A 20,979-nucleotide genomic window follows, 5' to 3' on the forward strand; every position below is an offset into this window, starting at 1 on the left:
TCTGGTAAATAAATGTTTGCTGGGTCATGCAGAGACAATGGGTCACAGAGTGGACCCATTATCTGATCTCTAAGCCCTGCTGAGTTTCCCCCTCCACACTGAGCCCATATCTTTGCAGGTATCTCTGGTGATAGCTCTATTCTAGGGAACTGGCCCTCTTTCTTAATTCTTTTAGGCAGTTAGGGGGAATTTCAAAGTTTCTTCCTGAGTCTTTTGGGCCTTGGTTATTTTCAGCTCAAGATAATCCACATGCCAAAGAGATATTCTGGGGTGGAAAATTTTGCTCCCCTACAAGGTAATGCTTAAGATGGGCCATAAAATCTGAAAAATGGATGGCAGAGCAGGAAGGGAAATCAGTGCAGAGAGACCAGCACATTCAAGACCCCAAGGAGTGAGAAAGCAGGACACATCTGGGTTATGGAAAGCTAGTTGGTTTGACAGTGCTCAGCTGGGTACAGCCTCTCTAAGATGCTGACACCACTCACAATTCATAGCAGTAGCCACACCAATGAACATTCTACATCATGCCAGTTCTTCTTGGATTTCATTCCTCTACCATCTTTCTTCCCATACTCTGTTTACTTAGCCCATTCTGAGCTTGACCTGGTTCCCAGCCCCATCCACTCCCAGTGTAGCCAGTGTCCTACCACACTGTGGTCCCCAGAGTGTCCTGGCTTGGAGGGAGGAATCCACTCTTCTACCAGGTACCTAAGTGTCTGCTCTATATGGAAGCTGGAAAGCATGACCAGTAGCTTCAGGGAGCAGGGCTAACTGGTGTCCACATCCTGAGTAAGGGCAGGCTAGGAAGTCACAAAAGGTCCAACACATTAGGTCCGAGAATTGCTTCGGAGCAAATCTAGGATCAACAACAGAGAACAATCATTTATTCACAGGGATATTTATTGAGCATTTTTTTATGTGCCATGCACTGGGCCAGGGGCTGAAGATACAATGAAGAGAGTTAATCCCATCCCTGCTGTGGCTGCTACTGGTACCCTCACCATGGCTGGCCAGTTGTTAAAGCTAGTGGCCTTCCTGATTAGGACATTTAGTGTCTGCTCTGATTGGTCAGGCCTGTGCCACAGGGATGGTTATTTTTAATGCTACGTCTGGTCCCTGGCCTTGTTGTTAGTGGGCAGGTACAGATGTTAATCAATATTCATATTAACAAATGTACAATTACAAACTGAAATAAGGAAAAGAACTTTGAATCTGACCTAGAGTGGGAATGGTGGTCAGGGAAAGCTTCATGGAGGAAGAGACCCTTGAGCTGAGATCCAAATGATGAGCAGGAGATAACTGGCAGAGATGTAGGGGGTGGAGCAGAAGGTTAGAGCATTCTGAGCACATAGGGAGAGCCAGATGGCTTTGTGGATAGAGTTTGGTTGAACCCTCTAAGGTGAAGGGGTGGAGTACAAGATGGATGAGCTGTGAAGAGTTCTAAGTTGGCTTGGGCATCAGTGCTTGTTATGGTCTAAATGTTTGTGTTCCTCCCAAAACTCATCCCCAAAATGTTGAAATCCTAATGCCTGAAGTGATGGTTTGGGGAGGTGCTTAAGCCTTGAAGGTGGAGCCCTCATGAATGAGATGAGTGCCTTTAAAAAGAGGCTCCAGAGAGATCCCTATTTCATTCTTCCATGTAAGGACACAGCAAGAATGCTCTGGCTTATGTATCAAAAGGAGGGTCCTCACCAGAACATGACCTTGCTGGTAACTTGATCTTGGACTTCTCAGCCTCCAGAACTGTGAGAAATACATTTCTACTGTTTTTAAGCTACCCAGTCTGTAGTATTTTATTATAGCAGCAACCCAAGTGGACTAAGACAGTATCCTTTTTTGGGGGGGCGGGCAGCAGGGGAGTTGTTGAGATTCATACAAAAAGAGATGGTGGCTCAAACCTCAGCAGCAGAAGTGTAAAGTGATGGACACTCAGCACTTCTGTCCACCACTGCAGGTTAGAAAGAAAGTATACCACAAAGGCACCAGAAACCACAGGACATTGGCAAGCCCAGACAAGCCAGTCCATCCAGCTCTGTCCACATTGGCAAACACTGCCATTTCACATAGGGATGCTCCTCTTCATCAGTGAAAAACCTCATAAGCTCCCAAAATGTGGAGACATGGCTGAGCAAGTCAGTTCTAACCTTAACCTTGGGCTGGGGAGGGCTTCAGTTAGAGTCAGAAGCTTATCAGTTGCAAACAACAGAATCTACTCCAGCCAGTGTAAGCAGAAAGCGCTCATAGAATCTCCAGGAGAGTCAGGGAATGAAACTTCCCGACTATGAAACCTGAAACCACACCCAAATTAACAATGTCCACCCACCCAGCAGGTATTCTGAGCCCAGTGACTGCTGGGCATGGTCACCTCAGCCTGCACCAGTCAAGGCACCAATAACACCTCACTCTTCATGCCTTTCCCCTCTGATCAGGCCAAATCCTTGATGCATCTCCATGTTCACCTCTCTTTCCCCTGAAGGGAAGTCTCCTGCATGAGCACCTGACCAGCGAAGTACAAGTCACATGTCTGCACCCTAGCTTCAAAGAAGACTGGGAAAGCATGCTGCTAGCATCCTTCTTGGGGAAGTTGGACTTAGAAGATAAAAAAAGCCCCCAGGTATATGAAATACTCTGAAGAGGAGCCAACAGGGGTGTTTTCAGCTCCCATTAAGCACTGAAAGCCTGTGATCAAGATTGGGCACAGTCAGAGCCTCCATCACCTATTCTTATATATTAAACAGGGCCACCTTAGACAGAATAAGGCTCCCTTTGTTTTGGAATGCTTTACTTCCACTCAGGACCAGCTACATAATTTACAGGTCCCAGTGAAAAACAAAAATGCTGTGCTCCTCATTCAAAAATTAAAAATTTAAAGACAGAGACAGAAGAACATTAAACCAAGCATGGGCCCCTCTGAGCATGGGTCCCTGTGTAACTGCACAGATCACAACCCTTGAAGCCGGCTCTACCTCCTTTTTCTTCTGATTGGCCAGTAGGATTTATGTCATTTGGACACGTGTCTAATATACTGTTGCTAGACATGGTGGGAAGAGGTGGTAACTCAAGTGATATCCTCAATAATAAGATACATGGTAAGGTCTGGATCCCTCTGGAAAACTATTAGAGCTCATTGGGTATGGGGAGAGGTATAATAAAATTCTGGAACCTACATAAAGAAGAAGAAATGATGAATTCCAAGGCTGAATTGAGAACAAAATTTGCTTTGGCAAGCTTGTTCATCCTGCCTCTCTTTATAATGCTCTACTTCTTGTCATGGCATATGAGTTGTTATGGTGAGTGAACTGGGGCAGCATTGTGAAACATTACAGAGAAGGTTTTCTTTTCTTTCTTTCTTTTTCTTTCTTTCTTTCTCTGTCTTTCCTTCTTTCCTTCTTTCTTTCTTTCCTTCTTTCTTCTATAAACGTTGGTCAAATGTATTCTCTGAAGCTAAGGTAAGACATCCATAACCTGGTATTTCATGACAAAGGATACATGTGTTCAACATTTGTATAGAAAGAAAAAAAAATCCCAAGTTTCAACCATCGATACCAGGCTTCTCCAAAACCCATGGGCCTCAGCTACGAAAAAAAAAAAAAAATCTTGACACTGGTAATACCTCATGCTCATCTGCACACCTGGAAGGATTCTAGCTGTAAGTCTAATGCCCACCTACAATGCTCAGGTGGTCTGAATAGGGATCTGACAATGTCAGCTCTGGGAAGGTGAGATAGAAGGCATGTTACCCTGACAAGTATCCTTAAATGTGCTGAGGTGAGGAGAAGAGATACAGGTGTAGAAAAGATGGGAGTTCAGGGCCTCCCTGGTGGCGCAAGTGGTTGAGAGTCCGCCTGCCGATGCAGGGGATGCGGGTTCGTGCCCCGGTCTGGGAGGATCCCATATGCCGCGGGGCGGCTGGGCCCGTGAGCCATGGCCGCTGAGCCTGCGCGTCCGGAGCCTGTGCTCCGCAACGGGGGAGGCCACAACAGTGAGAGGCCCGCATACCGCAAAAAAAAAAAAAAAAAAAAAAAAAAAAAAAAAAAGAAAAGATGGGAGTTCAGTTTGGGACAAGAGAGACTATTTCTGGTGTCAAAGTGCAAAAGAAAAGCAAAAACATAAATGGTAGGTGGAGTGTGGGGTTGGAGATCTAAGAAGACTGAGGAAATAGAAAGAGGAAGGGGGAAGTGAGTTCAGAGGTTTCTGGAGCAGAATCCAAGTGTTGTTAACATTCCTGGGGCCTTATTTAGTGCAGCAGATGGAAAAGCACCCCAGTGATGGAGTCAGTCCTCCTGGTTGTAACACTTCTCCTCCATTACTAACTGGGTGACCTTGCAGAAGTGATTTAACCTTGTCAAGCCTCAGTTTTCTCATCTGCAAAATTAGGCTAGTAATGAGAATTAAAAGAATGATTAAAAATTGACAACAGGGCTTCCCTGGTGGCGCAGTGGTTGAGAGTCCGCCTGCCGATGCAGGGGACACGGGTTCGTGCCCTGGTCCGGGAAGACCCCACATGCTGCGGAGCGGCTGGGCCCGTGAGCCATGGCCGCTGAGCCTGTGCGTCCGGAGCCTGTGCTCCACAATGGGAGAGGCCACAACAGTGAGAGGCCTGAGTACCGAAAAAAAAAAAAAAAAAAAAAAAAAAATTGACAACAGTGACTGGTTCATGGTAAGAACTCAATAAGTACTAGGCATGGTGATGATGATGGTGATAATGATGGTGGTGATGATGACCGTTAAGATGATGATGGAGATGATGAAGGTGACTGATGGTGATGGTCAAGGGACCTGGCCTCTCCCGAACCCTGGAATGAGCACCATGGCGTGGGGCGGCTGAGTGTGTAGACCCCACAAGAGAGGGGTAGTGATGGGAGATGAGAAGGAACCAAGAGAGAAAGAGATGGGAGGCACAGGGAGCTAGTTGGGAGACCTGTGCAATCATTCCCAGTGAGATTCCCTGCCCAGCGCAGTGTCTGAAGTGATCTCTAAATACACATGAGATTGAATTGTAAATGTGTGTTATATAAAACAATCATCAAGCTGTGAGGATTCCCAGCTTTACAGTGAACACTTGGGCAAGTGGTTACATAAAATGGAGTAGAGGCTCTGTCAGGAGGAAGAAAGAGCTCTGCGGTCAGGGCAGCACGTTTGAGGAATGGCTCTGCCCGCAATGGGCAATCTTTTTCTCTCCAGAGATTTACAGGAAACGACAGGAAGTGAGAGCTCTCACTACCAGCTGCTGGCCCCTGGGGCACCAGAATCTGCGAGTTCTCACGTCTAAACCTCCCACGCTCATTTTAGGTGAAAAAAGGAGTAAGAAGAGGAAATGTCTGTGAGGAGTTTTGGTTTTCTTTTCCTCTTCTGGAAATGTTTTGTGTTGTGTCAAATTACCACACATAGATGATGTATGTGTTTATTTCTCTTTTTCTGATTAGAAAAGTAATGCATGCTCATTAGAGAAAATTTGGAAAACACCAAAAAGTCAAAAGTCAAGAATAGGGATCACTAATAAGAACATTCTCCAGAGATCATTGCTCCACTTTTGGGCTTGTTTCTTTTCCTTTCATTCATTTACAGTATGTGTATAATACAAACATACATCCATAATTTTACATTTGTATTATATTTTAGACAGTTAGATCATATAAACAGTTTTATGTCCTATGTCTTACACTGATCGCTGGCATTTTTCTATGTCACAAAATGTTCTTTGAAAATTTTTAATTTACAAATAGTGAAAGGACTTTATGGCATACAGTTCTGAGTGTTGGCAAATATAGATTCCTGTCACCACCACCATAGCCAGTGATCCAGAACAGTCTTGTCACTCCCCTCAAATTCCCTGAGGCTGCTCCTTTTCAGTTAGCCGCTCCCCCTAGTCTTAACCCTGAAACCAAAAAGTTCTCCATTCCTATAGTTTCACGTTTTCCAGAATGTTCTGTAAACAGAATTATACGGTATGTAGCCTTTTGGTCTGGCTTCTTTCACTTGGCATGCTGCAACTGAGTCTCACCCACACTGCTGCATTTATCCATAGTTAGTTACTTTTTATTGCTGAGTAGTATTCCACTGTATAGATATACCAAGGTTAGTTTATCCATTCACCAAATGAAGGACATTTGGGCTGGTAAACATAACTTTTCCTATTTGAATGATATTCCATCCTACAGATATACCAAAACATATGCAAAGAGTTCCCTATTAGTAGAATGTTTAGTTCCCCCTCATTATAAATAACCCTTAACTGGACATCATTATACATAACTCTTTGCCTACCAAACATGTATGAATACACTTATATAGTATACATGTATTTGAAGCTATCAACAAATATGCAGTGTGCCCTGCTGGTTGTATAAGAAAATATAAAAATATATATATACAGTTCTACCAAAATTTTCTTAAAATGTTTGCTTATATAACAAACAGTCTGAGTCTCAATATGTTGTATCATTATGAAAATAAGAAAATAATAACTAGCTTTACTTCTAATGCAGTAGTTTTTTTTTCCCTGTGCTGCACAATAGGTTCTCATTAGTTATCTATTTTATACATAGTAGTGTATATATGTCAATCAAATTGTTAATGCAGTAGTTTTAACCGGTTAAATAGAACTAGCTTAATTTCTGAAATCCTGACCGTGTATATCATTCAAAACCCATTTCAGGACATTGTTTTCCCAGCAGGAAGCTTCTTTAGGCAATGGAGTCACCTGGTGTACACAGAACAAGAAGGATGACTGGGCAAGGACAGGTTTCAGGACTGCAGGCTGCTTAGGGCAACATAGCTGAGTTTCTAGTTATTACATCTGAGCAACTGAAGCCAAAGCCACTAAGAGAGGAAAGACAAAGCTGGCACTTTGTTCTGCATAAAGGGACAGGGCTTCTCTCTGAGTAGATGTTGCTGCCCTGCAAATTAAAAAGGAAATAGAAAAAATGTCAGTATTGGTGGATGACACCTACTTTCAAAAACATATATGCACACTGTGGAAAATTTAAATAGTACATGGGACTTCCCTGGCAGCGCAGTGGTTAAGAATCTGCCTGCCAGCGCAGGGGACACTGGTTTGATCCCTGGTCCTGGAAGATCCCACATGCTGAGGAGCAACTAAGCCCGTGCACCACAACTACTAAGCCTGTACTCTAGAGCCCATGAGCCACAACTACTGAGCCTGCATGCCACAACTACTGAAGCCCACGCACCTAGAGCCCATGCTCTGCAACAAGAGAAGCCACTGCAGTGAGAAGCCCGCGCACTGCAACAAAGAGTGACCTCGGCTTGCCACAGCTAGAGAAAAGACCACGCGCAGCAATGAAGACCCAATGCAGCCAAAAATAAATAAATAAATATAAATAAATAGTACAGAAAGTTACAAAGTGAAAAGTAAAAGCTCCTTAGCTTCCCTATTCCCACTTTCCATAGAGAATCATCCTTGATAGTTTTGACTTGTCCTTCCAGGAATGCGATACACACTCCCCACACACACACTTGTGTGTGCACACACACTCCCCCCCCCACACACACAGACTCACATATCCTTTTATCTAAGTACAAGTGGAATCTACAACTTGTTTTTTCACCCAACAGCACATCTTGCACATACTTCCATATCGGTACATGTGGAGTTTATTCATTCTTCCTCATGGGTGAATTCTGATTGTATGGATGTACCATAAAGTTCGCCAAGTTCCCTATTGATGGACATTACATCATCACAGTTTAACTGGTGAGGAAAAACCAGTCATGACGTAAAGACACTGAGAGAGGATCTGGCCAAAATAGGGACTCTGGTCATAGCAAATAGGGTCTGACCACCAGATTTTTAAAAACAGAAATTACTGAATTCTTTGAAAACAATTAAAAAACAAACTTTTAAAATTATGAAACAATCTGAGGTTTTTATTCCCTGGAACCTGACTAGTGGCTGGGGTCCTTGAAATTTGCTTACTCCATGAGTGCTGTTTGCCCCTTTTTTGCTAAAGGAATCTCGAGCAGCCCACAAATTTGTACTAGGGCTCCTCCTGCTGGACATTTTCTATAATTGCACTTCTAATTCAGTTAATGTTCCAGACAGTTCTTTCAAAATTGATTAGTGTTTTTGCTGTTAAATAATTAACCAATTAAGACAAAGACAAATTTACTTTTACTTTTTAAGAAAATAAAATAACACAGAACTAAATACAGTAATAATGAGTCTCCCTTCCTCTTTTTCCAGTTCTCACTCCCTTCCCTTGCCATTGGGAGTTTATCTTAGATCTATTTCTATCATTTACATCTATTATCATGCACAAACTGAATATAGTTTTGTTTTCTTTCACTTTAGATGCCTGGGTCCACTTGTCACATTTTAGCTTAAGCTTTTCGTGTCACTGTGAGGCTTTGCTTGAGGGTGGTGTTTATGCAGAGAAAAAGCACATTATTTGCAGTTACTTTGGTCTTAAAAATTAATTCTAACTATTAAATTTATAAATTCAAAAGCTTGACTTTCCCATACACTTTTCTAGTTAATTTGTGAATAGTATTCTTCTAATTAAAAGCCTAGTCAACTCTGATAATAACTTTTAAGGGGGCTTCACAATTATTCCAATTTCCTGAATATTTTAAACTCAAGTTATTTTAGGTTAAATTATTTTAAACTTACATTTTAAAACATTACATTTTCTTTATAAAATATTTTAAATGGCTTTAAGTGAGTAAAACCTTCTCGAATACTTAATTCTAGTAAATCTAATAAATGTATAAAATTTAATCTTAATTCTCTTAAACATTCCAGTACTGATTGAAAACTTAGTAAAATTCTCTTATAACTTTCAACTAAAACTCCTAAGTCTGAAATCATTTTTTTTGTTTTTTTTTTTAAATCAGTTATTTAATAGTTACACTTATATTGGAATCACAGGGCTATTCCAAGAGCTATTCTTAAATGCTAAACTCTCTAAAATGTTGTAAGTAAATTAAAATGATGTAAATAAATTAAATATCAAAAACTACAGATTGTTCCTAAACTTACCAGAAAAATAATGTGAGTTGGATTCTAAACTTTTGCAGATTCAAAGTCTTTTACCCCACTATTCCTAAGCAAGTGAAATTTGCCATCCCACTTCTGTGGCCTAAGGCCAGGGCAGAGTGGGGGAACACATTTTGGAGAGAGAATTCAGGCCAAGATGGGAAATCTGATGTTTTCCCTTGACCCTGACTGACACAGCGAACCCTATGTCAGTAACATGAGTACGTCTGTTTTCTCATATCCTCACCAATCCTGTAGATTATCCATCTACTGAATTTTTGGCCAATATTATAACCTATAAGCATACAAAGTTGTTTTCTACATGTTTTTCACTTTGTAAGAATTTTTCCATGTTGCTGCATGATTATCATGATTACGGTTGTTTCACCTTCACCCCCAGCTTTATGGAGATATAACTCACATAAATCACCTACCATTGTTTTTAATGGCTACATTCTATTCCATGTAGTAAGTATAACCCTTTGATGTAACCATTCCCGTACCCTTGAATATTTAGCTCCAGCTCTCAATGTTTGCACTTCTGATACTGCATTAAAAAGAACTGTTTGTGAACATCTGTGAGCATGTAGATTGAATCTATATTTTGAATCATGTCTTTAGAATAGGGTACCTAAAGTCTGACTTAGGTCAAAGATTATGAATATTTTTATAATTCTTGATACATATTATCAAGTTGTTCTCCCAAAGCATTTTAGCAACTTACAATGCCATCAAGCATTGAATAACATCTTTAAAATATTTTTCTGCTATTTTTTGTTGCGGTATGTCAAAGAAGTTGAGGTGGAAATTGCCCCTTATTGAATGTGTAGTTCATTATTATTAGATCAATAAAATAATGTTTCATATTTGCCACTGGTGGTTCCTCTTCTGTAAAATATCTACCAGTATTCTTTGCTAAATCTTTTTTTTTTTTTTTTTTTTTGCGGTACGCGGGCCTCTCACTACCATGGCCTCTCCCGTTGCGGAGCACAGGCTCCGGACTCGCAGGCCCAGCGGCCATGGCTCATGGGCCCAGCCGCTCCGCGGCATGCGGGATCCTTCCGGACCGGGGCACGAACCCGCATCCCCTGCATCGCCAGGAGGACCCTCAACCACTGCGCCACCAGGGAAGCCCTGCTAAATCATTTTTAAAGGAGATTAGTAAAATTCCTTCCAAAGTAATGAAAGTGGAGAAAACCTCGGCAAAGCGTGAAAGAGGGTTTTATTCTTGACGTTCAATGGACTTGGGAAAGAACTGTCATAAATAAATCTGTTCAACAATCACTGAAAGAATGCCCAAAGAAGGAAAGAAGAACAGGTCAGGAACTATAAACCTCTTACTTCTCTGCTGTGGTGTGAACCCCAGAAACATCTGGAGGCAGTGTGGTTCAGTGGGAAGAGCAAGGACTTTACACACAGACAGACCTGGGCTCCACTTCTGCCTCTAGCCAGTCCTGAGTGACTTTAAGGGGTCACTTAACCTCTCTGAACCTCAGCATCACTAATGGCGATCAGACTGCCCACCTTCCAAGAATGTGGTTGGATGCAATGAGATGATGACTCCAAAGACCAGGTTGACAGGCTATGTGCAAAGTGCTCAGAAAGACCTGAAGACTGGTGAGGAGAGCTGCCCTCATTCACCGTACAGAGCCTGCAGCAGGGGAGGGAAAAGCAGGCACCGGTGCCAGGGTGGCCCCACTTGCCTATTTTGGGAACAGCAGCGTAGGGTGCAACAGGTTTTACAGGAAGGAATTTTACACGATCTGTATCTGCATAAAGTTTACAGTCTGTTTAAGGAGACAGAGTAAAACCAGAAAAACCTAAGTTACACAGTGACAATAAGGACACTTACCTCTCCAGACCTTATGAGGCGCCCTGCTCACTGGAGAGTCTATTCTATTAAATCCCCCCAACAACTTTATTCCCCTTTTTTCCACCTACCTGAGCCACAGCTGGATTCTGTTTCTTACAATCAAAATCTGGAACTTCTACACATGCTGCCCCTGGTCACTTCTTATAGGACAAACTCTCACAGGACCCGTGCCATTCGCTTCAGTTGCCCAGCCCCTTTCAACATCCTTTGTCTCAAATCTATGCCTCCCAGGGTAGAAAAATCAATCATGTGTTCACTCATTCATTCATTCCTCAGTGCCTACCAGGCTGCAGGCTCCCTCCTAGGTTCTTGAGTCACATTCATCAGTGAACAGAACAAGGAAAAGCCCCTGTCCTCCTGGAGTTGATGTTCTAACAGATGGGAAACAGGTAATAAAAAACAAACTTAACAAACAAATAAGTCAGAAGATGATAAACAAACACTATAGAAAAGAAAAGTAGAGCAACATGAGGGGGTCTGCAGAGCCAGAGTTGGCGGTGCAGGCTGCAGCTTTAAACATGGAGGTCAAGGTTGCCTCAGGGAGCTGAGATGTGAGCAAACACAGTGAGTGAGTTGGCCACATGGGGAAGGACTTCCGGGCAGAGAAAACAGCGACCAAGGCCCTGTGGTGGGAATGTGCTGTCAAGTCCCAGGAGGTCACTGCGGCTGAGTCCCAGTGAGGGAAGGGAAGAAGAAAAATGTCGGAGAGAAGTGGGGCTGGGGGTCCTGGGCAGGCTGTTTGGCTCTTACTCTGAGTGATGTGGGACTGACTGCAGGGCTGTGAGCAGATGAGTGACGTGACTGAATTTTCAAAGGACTATTCCTTATACTATGTGCATGTTTGAAATTTCCCTAATAAACAATAAAAATAAAAGGCTAACTCCTTAGTAGCTGGGTTTCAAAGAGGCCCAGTGGCTCAGACCAGGCTGGTCACAGTAGATGATGGGATTTTCCATTAATTTTGTAAGTTGAATCAACAGGATTTTTTGCTGAAGGGTGAAAGAAGGGAAGGCATCAAGAATGGCACTAAGATTTTAGGAACAGGCGTTTGGAGATTTTTGGAAAGGTGGGTGTTACCATCAATTGAGACAGGGATGTATGGGTAAACCAACTGAGGGGTGTATTAGTTTCCCATTGCTGCTGTAATAAACTCAGTGGCTCAAAACACCACAGCTTTATTTATTCTCTTACAGTTCTGGAGGTCAAGAGTCTGAAACCAGTTTCCCGGGTTAGTCAAGGTGTCAGTGGGGCTGGTTCCTTTTGGAAAATCTCCTGAGGGGAGAATCTGTGTCCTTGACCTTTATCTCCCTTCAAAGTATATCATTCTAATCTCTGCTTCCATTACCACACTGCCTTCCCCTCCTCTTGAACCAAATCCCCCTCTGCCTTGCTCTTATAAGGACACTTACGTTACATGCAGGGCCCACCAGGATAGTCCAGAATAATCTCCCCAATAATCTCCTCAAGATCGTTAACTTCATCATATCTGCAAAGCCCCTTGTGTAATATAAAGTAACATCCACTCATTCCAGGAATTAGGACCTGCATATCTTTGGATGCCATGACTCAGCCTACCACCGTGGGTAAATTCAGTCCGGTTTGGGATGTGTTGCATTTGAAATATCTATTAGACATCAGAGTAAACTGCTGAATATACAAGTGTGGTGTTCAGTACAGGACCTGGACTAGAAATACTCATTTTGGAGTCACCAGCACACAGATGAGATTTAAAGCCGTGAGACTGGATTTAAAGCAGAGATTCAATTTTCCAACCTCCCTGGAGTTAGAGCACAAACACGTGCCCCAAACTCTGCCAACCATCTGTACCCACATCTGGGTATAGCTGTGGGCATAGTAGATTAAAACAGCAGATGCCACCGAGGCTTCATTCTAGCTGGGGGTGCCCTGGCACCAGCTCTCCGAGGCAGCCGTGGCAGACATTCTAGAAGGAGCATCCAGGCATGAGCATCCTAGGAACTCTCTTCGGTGTCTGTGCCCAACAGGCTGCAGGAGGATCTCCCCTAGGGCAGTTCTGGGTGGGACTTTGGCATAGCCTCCAGCCCTGCTTTTCTGGCTCTCCCAGGAAGACTCTGAGTGACCCAATATCCTTCAACACATCCCATTTCTGCTGAGCTACCTGGATCTGGTGTGCGATGCTTTGTGATTATGAGTTTTGACCAACGTGCTCCTTACTTGAACTTTAGGAACCTGAAGCCTGCGCCTGGGTCCAGGCTCTGGGGAGTCTTTCTAGTATCCTGTCTAGAAGGGAGGTTGGGCGCCGTCTTCACAACAAACCCATGTGGCAGTTTCCATTATTTCAGTTTTGTAGATGAGAAAAATGTCAAATTCAGGTCATCTGACTCCTACTGCATTGCTCTCACCATGGCCAAAATGGTCAGTGTCCACAGGACTGTGGGCAGGAAAGCACAGGGTGTCTTCAGGGAAGTGGATCCAAGCCTGCAGTGAAAGTTTGCGGTGGGTGGTGTGTTTAGAAGGAGGTTCTTATAACCAGGAAGGCTAGGCCAGAAGTTTAGACTCGGTAGCAGGGAACGTTGAAGGTTTCTGAGCAGAAGGGACAGGAGAGTGGATTTCGTTCCCAGGTGAGGAAAGTGAAGACCCAGGTACACAGACTGTTCTTTACTTCCTGTGAGAGGACTCAAAAACAGGCGTGCCTAATTCACAGAGAGTGAACAGCAGAGAGTGGGAGAGGACTTAACCTCGCCAGCCACCCTGGGACACATGCTGGTGTTGGTGGATCTCTTATCCCAATTTCTAGTCAAAAGAGCCTAACAGTTGCCAGGGTGAATTCTGGAAACCTCATAGACTCGCTTCAGACCCACTCACTGGCTGGGTAGTCTTTTCTTGGGCAAATCCTTCATTAACTTCTCTAAGCCAGAGTTTCTACACCCCTGAAATGAGGGTAACAGAACCTATCCGTACCAGTTCAGATATAGGTTTGGTTGCTGTTGAAATGACCCCAAATCGCAGGGGCTTAGACAAGACAGATGTTTATCTCTCTCTCCGTAACTGTGCAGGCTGATACTGTGTTTCCATGGTAGGGGGCACCCAGCCTCCGTCTATGGCATGCTCTGCCATGCCCAGCAAAGGTGGCTCATCACCACACCTTCTAGGTCCATACACCAGCCAACAAAGGGGGAGGGAATGAATGTTCTTTCCTTTCAAGTCACCCACATCACTCGGCCACAGAGGAAAGAGAGGCTGGGAAGTACGATTGTTATTCTTGGCAACCATGAGGCCAACTAACATTCAAGGGTTCTATTACTAAATGAAGATTGGAAGAAGAGCTATATGGGGATGATGAGCAGTCTCTCTGCCTATCTGTCTTTCGCTCCCCTCTCTGTGTCTATCTAATGGACGAGTTAGAAGGATGAACAGAATGTTCTATGCAATGCACACAGCACAGCCCCTGGCATACAGTTGATGTCCAGCCCAGATTAGTCTTCTTCTCCTTCTAGATGGAAAAATGGATCCTACAGACATTTATGGAGCACCTACTCTGTGCAATTGTGATGAGACACACAAAGAGGAAGTTCATGCAATCTCTAAGTCGAGTGTTGGAGACAGATGGTGAGGAATGAATTACAACATGACTGGAAAGAGGGAAGCGCTGTAGTTGGGTTGTGCACAAAGTCAATGGAGCACAGAGAAGGGAGTTCTTACATCCACCTGCAGAATCAGGAAAGCCTTACAGACAAAGGGACATTTGGAGTTGGGTCCTTAAAGGTACATACAATTTTAGCAGATAGGAAAGGAAGGGAAGAGAACTCAGGTGTTGGCATCAGAAATCTTCCTGCCAACACAAATCAAAACAACAATAAAGGGCTTCCCTGGTGGCGCAGTGGTTGAGAGTCCACCTGCCGATGCAGGGGACATGGGTTCGTGCCCCGGTCCAGGAGGATCCCACATGCTGCGGAGCGGCTGGGCCCGTGAGCCATGGCCACTGAGCCTGCGCGTCTGGAGCCTGTGCTCCGCAATAGGAGAGGCCACAATAGTGAGAGGCCCGCGTACCGCAAAAAAAAAAAAAAAAAAAAAAAAAAAAAACAATAAAGCATCATGTTTTATCCAGAAGACTGACTAAAATTAGGTATAGATACAGGTACAAGTACAGATAATACCCAGGGTTAGTGAAGAAGGGGAGAAAGGGGCACCTGCCACATACTGTTGGTGGGAGCGCACACTGGGGCAGCTTTGTTGAAACATATCAAAATTCAAACTACAAATACATCCTTTGACCCAGCAACTCCCTTTCTGGTAATCTTTCCTACACAGACACTTGAACAAGAGCTCAAGGTATGCAATCAAGGATTATATTTCAGCATTGTTTATAATAATAAACAACTACAACCACAACCTACAACTAAGTCAGCCTATGACTGAAAAATGGTTAAATAAATGGCGAGTGGCCATCCTACAGAATACTCCACAGCCACTAAAAGACGAGTCAGAAAGTACGCACAGACAGAAAAGGATGACGTCCTTATATCGTTAAGTGAAAAAGGGCCACAGCAGAACAGTCTGTCCAGCATGACTGCTTTTTGTACAAAAACAGAGGCAAGTAAATAAATGAAAATAAGACCAAACCAAAAACAAATAGCTGAACAAACTTACATCTCTGCCTGGTAACATATGTGTATGTGTGTGTACTGGGATGCATGGGAGGAGGTGGACCAAAATGTTGAAAGAAATTACTTTGAGGAAATGGAAGTAGAGGGAAAAGTCTTCATCTTATTCACTGTTGATGATAGCTAAATACTGGAAACAATCTAAATGTTCACCTATGGGCAATGAGTTAAATAAATCATGATGTGCACACACAACAGAACACTACAGATAGGAAAACAACACAAAGACACTCTTATATGAAAAAAGTGCATTGCAGAATCCTATGTATACTATCACTTATACTAATAGTATAGGGCTTCCCTGGTGGCACAGTGGTTAAGAATCCACCTGCCAATGTAGGGGACACGGGTTCGATCCCTGGCCTGGGAAGACCCCACATGCTGCGGAGCAACTAAGCCCATACGCCACAACTACTGAGCCTGCGCTCTAGAGCCCGTGCTCTAGAGCCCATGCTCTGCAACAAGAGAAGCCACGACAATGAGAAGCCCGCGCACCACAACGAAAAGTAGCCCCCGCTTGCCTCAACTAGGAAAAGCTCATGCACAGCAACGAAGACCCAACACAGCCAAAAATAAAAACAAATAAATTAATTAATTTAAAAAAATGTATACATTAGGATTGAGAAATGTAAACCTTACCACTTAAATGGAGTCAGGAGGTCAGAAGGGGGAGCTCTCATGCAGTGCCACTCACATCAATTACAGGAAGAATTACAGAATTACAGACCCCAACAGAATCATCCACAGGAACAATCATCAATCATCAACAGGCCACAGCAGGAGAGATGTACACTGCATCTTCTGTAAGAAATCGACTACCCCAGCAACTCAGCCAATGAGAAACTGTCATCACCTTGAATTCTCACTTTTCTCTGACGGACTTTCATTCAAAACACCCCCTCCCAACTTCCTCCTTTTTCTCTATAAAATAAAGTTCCTCTCCTTCGTTTATTGGACTTGTCTATGGTTTTGCTATAGCCTGCTTGTCCCGAACTGCTATTCCCAAATAAACCCATTTTGCTCATAACATAACTGTCATCTCTAAGGGCAACAGAAATAAGTTTTAATAGGTCCTCCTGCCACCCCATTCCCAGCCTTTGTGCTGAAGCTGAGGCATCAGGGCAGCCTCTGCTCTGTGGTACATGGCAGGGGTTCATTCAGCTCAGCTGCACAGATGTTCAGCAAACCTGCACCAACCCAGCAGTTCAGAGATGCAGAGAAGTGCAGTGCAGAAGTACCAGTCTTACTCTGCAGCCAGACGTTTTAGGGGGTGGGTGTAAAATGAGATTGCAATCCACCAGCGTTCTATAAATAGTATGGACTGATTATTTTGGGGAAGCAAGGAAGTTGGGTTAAGGCATTCACTTACGAATTTAAGGCACAGTCAGGATGAGTGCTGTGTTGCACACACATTAAGAGCTTCACTGGTCTATAAAATGAAAAGAAGTAATATTTAAGGGATTATTTAAATGACTTGCATTCATCATACAGTTATGGGGGGGCCTGCAAGGTACTGGAGATACAAAGTCTTTGACCTCGAAGAACATAGTTTCTTTTTAAAAATATTAGCCAGCATTTATTGAGCACTTACTATGTACCAAGAAATCTGATTACATATTTTACATAGATTATGTCATTTAATCCTCACAACAGCCAAACAAAGCAGGTACTATTATCATCTCCAATCTACAGTTGAGAAAGCTGTCCAGAGGCACTTGCTCAAGTTCTCACAGTAGCAAGCTGTGGAGCTGAACTTGAACCTCCACTCCAGAGCCTGAGCATGGAACCACTTCTGTAAGGATGTACGATTTTGCTTGGAAAAACCTCTTGATAAGAATTTTGGGCAGGTTGGACTCGAAGCACACAGGTGATGTCTGGTGCCCAGGCTTCAGCGAAGAAAGTTAAATTGCTCTGTACAGTAGAGGTAGAAGATGTGGGGTCCAGGCAGCCAGGAGGGAAGGGAAAGCAGCAGTGAAGACAGGAGCCAGGTAACAGTGGGAGGAAGGCCAAAGGAGGATCTCTGGGTAGGGGGACCAGAAGGGACTCTGGAAGAACAGGAAACACGTTCGGTCTATGGCACGCTATGTGACCCCTCCGTAGGACTCCCTACTTCTCAGTCTACACTATTCAGATATTTTTTACAAGAGTAGTTTGTTATTGCTATGTTATGCCCCCCAGAAAAGATGCATTGAGTTTCACTGAGTCTGGACAATACAGCGCTAAGCAGAAAACAATCAAGAGAAAAGAGAGGCTTTGGGGAAAGACATCGCCAAAATTTGCAGGGATCCTGGGGAGAACTTTCAACTGCCACAGGACAGAGGTCAATGTCACCTGAATTTTGAGAGGCATCTGGCTTGAGTTTGATTTGTTAACCTTGTTCGCTGTCCCATGTTAAGCCTGTTGTTATCGCCTCTGGGCTCCCAGGAGCAATAAAAACCCTACCTTAACACAAAGAGAGCCCACGAGCAGTACAAAAATGGGAGCTGGGAGGCTGAGCCAGGCAAGGGAGGAGCCCTGAAACCAGCTTTGGTGGGGGAAACTCGAGCCAGTAAAAGCAGGCTGAGACCCTGAGGCTCACAGCCTGTTAGTCAGGCATGAGACCCTGGCTGGGCTCCCACATTTGACCTGATGACTTATAAAAAGACAGCCTCCTCAGGGGAGGTCCTGGACCAAAGCAAAGGGGTCGTAACTGTGGAATTTTTAGCCATGGTTTTCTCTACCATTGAGCTGTTTTAGAGTAAGAATTATCTTTTATTTAATTTACTAAAATCTGATGCCTTGATTAAGAATTAGAGTTCTATAGTAGAAAGAAAAGAGGAATCTTCAGGGCCACTCAATGCTGGATTCAAATTTCAGCTCTGTCACTGAGTGGTGACCTTTGGGAACTTGCTCAACCTCTCTTAACACTTAATTTACCCATCCATGAAAAGCAGATATTTATATAAACCTTAAAAACAGACAAAACTAGGGCTTCCCTGGTGGCGCAGTGGTTAAGAATCCACCTGCCAATGCAGGGGACACGGGTTCAAGCCCTGGTCTGGGAAGATCCCACATGCTGCGGAGCAGCTAAGCCCGTGAGCCACAACTACTGAAGCCCGCATGCCTAGAGCCTGTGCTCCACAACAAGAGAAGCCACCCCAGTGAGAAGCCTGCACACCGCAACAAAGAATAGCTCCCGCTTGCCTCAACTAGAGGAAGCCTGCGCATAGCAATGAAGACCCAACAGAGTCAAAAATAAATAAAATTTAAAATTAAAAAAAAGAAAACAGACAAAACTAACCTATGCTCTTACAAGTCTAGAGAGTGGTTACTACTGTGGGCAGGCAGGGAGCCTGAAAGGGAAGCCAAGGGGAGACTAGGGGTGCTGGTTGTGCTCTGTTTCTTGATCTACATGCTGGGTACATGTGTATGTTGAACTTGTGAAAATTCATCCACCTGTATACTTATGGTTTCTGCATTTTGTCTGTACACAGATTATATTTCCAAAAAAGAGTATGTGCTTCGCTTTGTTTTCAAAAGAGGGTGATAACAACACCTAACTTGAGAGATTCCTGAGAGCATTAGCAATAATAGATGAGTAAAATGGTACAGCTTCAAGCTGTGGAAAAAGAACAGCTTTGAGGGGCTTGTTCTCCTGGGGAGTCCAGAGTACGGGGAGACCCACACTTCCAGGGGCTTTGCTCAGGTGGGACGGTTACCTGATCCATGGAACTTTTGAGACAGCAGAGGGCAACAGGGCCACCTGGACGGTCATGGGCACTGGCAAAGACTGCGGATGTAACGTGCACCCTGCCCTACCCACAAACGTTTGGGAAAGCCACTAAATCCCTGCAGTGTTGGACTCCAGCCCCTAAGGAGACAAACAGGCCTGTAGACTCAGGTGCCGACACAGAGAGAAGAAGGAAGCAGCAAGGTGAGTAATTCCCAGTCCAGGGGAGGGCTTTCAACTGCTGCAGGGATTGAGCCAAATTTACCTACATTTCCAAGTATCAGGAATGCCCTGAAACGATCTCTGATTATAAGTATATAAAGTGCCTGTCCCATAACGTGCTCAATAAATGGTAGCTATGATGATTTTCCTGTTGGTCCACAGTCACCATGCACCTCTCTGTAAGTATCTCAAACTCCACCTTAGCACATGTCATGCACAGTGTGGCATCCAGAGATGCAGGGACCACAGTCCCTGTTCTCAGGTGACGCACATGCAGTAATCAAGTGAAGAGAAAACTAGATATACACAAATGACAAAGGGCTGCTGTCTGTCCTTTAGCGTCATTAAAAAGGACTCTGGACAGAAGTGGGCGGGAGCCAGGTGGAACCCTGGCCAGAAGGCACTCCCAGTCCCCACACCCAGTGACAACCCAGAAGGCACAGTTCCGTGGGCTTTGAAGCTGATCTCTGAAAAACCTTTTCGGCAACCCTCTGCTCCTCCTTTGAATATATACACTGACTATAATTTGCCACCTACTTGTAGTCATCGATACAGCTATACTGGAAACCCATTTTCTCCAGTCTCTCTTCCAGGATTTTCACACTGCCTTCTCCACAGGATTCCCTGAAACACAAAAACATAAAAACTATCAAAAAAGAAGGAGAAGAGGATGGGGGGAGCTGTTTCTGTGTTAATCAAAAAATATTTTGACCGTGTGCTCCCTAGATGCTCTCCTCTCTGGAGAAATACGTGGCAAATTCTCTGGACCCAAAAAGGCTGCCAGCGGTCAAGCCGCGGGTGCCCAGGACGGGGTGCTCTGAGCTTTCAAACCTGCCCGAAGTTTTGCAAGTCACAGGCCTTCGGAGGGCTTCTGCCGGCGCATGCGCTGTGCTCCACAGGGCTCATCACAGCCCCGCCCGCCAACGCAGCGCTGTGCTTGTGCGCCGAGCCTGACCAAAGGTGAGTGCCAGCCTGTTCAACCCAGAGTGTATTAAGTTAAGCTTCAAATGGAAACAAAAACATACATGTCAAAAATATGAGAAAACGTAGATAAACAAAAGGGAAAAAAACCCAAATCTCACATCAGTAGAGATAACTGCTGCTAACATTTTGGTGTACATCATTCTAGACTTACAGTATATTTATTCCCACAAGACTTTAAAAATATTACAATGTGATTCTGCTGCCCAACGCATTCTGTAATATGCGTTTGCCCATGTCTGTGTATATACATATATACCTCTCTGCCATTATTTTTAATTCCTGCCTGGTCTACCTTACATAATCAGAACACAATTCATAAAAGCAGTCGCCTCTTATTAAAGACCAAGGTTTATTCCTATATTTCAATGTCATTGACACTACAAAAAAACCTTGTTGAAGTTTCATTCTCATGCACATGCTTAATTATTTGCTTCCTTAGCATACATTCCTGAAAGTAGGTTTCCTGTCACCGAGGTTTTGAATGCTTTTTAAGGCTTTTGATGGCACTGCCACACTGAACCCCATGTTGACCACCCCAACAGAGTATAAG

The 20,979-nt window shown here is 43.9% G+C and overlaps 1 protein-coding gene across 1 annotated transcript in view; it reads right to left on the minus strand.

Annotated features, from left to right (window-relative positions):
• Window positions 1–582: 582 nt before the first annotated feature.
• Window positions 583–20,979, minus strand: part of BST1 (bone marrow stromal cell antigen 1) — a 34,944-nt gene continuing 14,547 nt past the window's right edge. The window contains 3 exon segments of the mRNA XM_060085133.1: window positions 583–856; window positions 16,884–16,943; window positions 19,983–20,069. Coding sequence (XP_059941116.1) covers window positions 583–856; window positions 16,884–16,943; window positions 19,983–20,069 — 421 coding nt within the window.

The sequence above is a fragment of the Mesoplodon densirostris genome, chromosome 1, assembly GCF_025265405.1.
Source record: "Mesoplodon densirostris isolate mMesDen1 chromosome 1, mMesDen1 primary haplotype, whole genome shotgun sequence".
Lineage (NCBI taxonomy): Eukaryota > Metazoa > Chordata > Mammalia > Artiodactyla > Ziphiidae > Mesoplodon > Mesoplodon densirostris.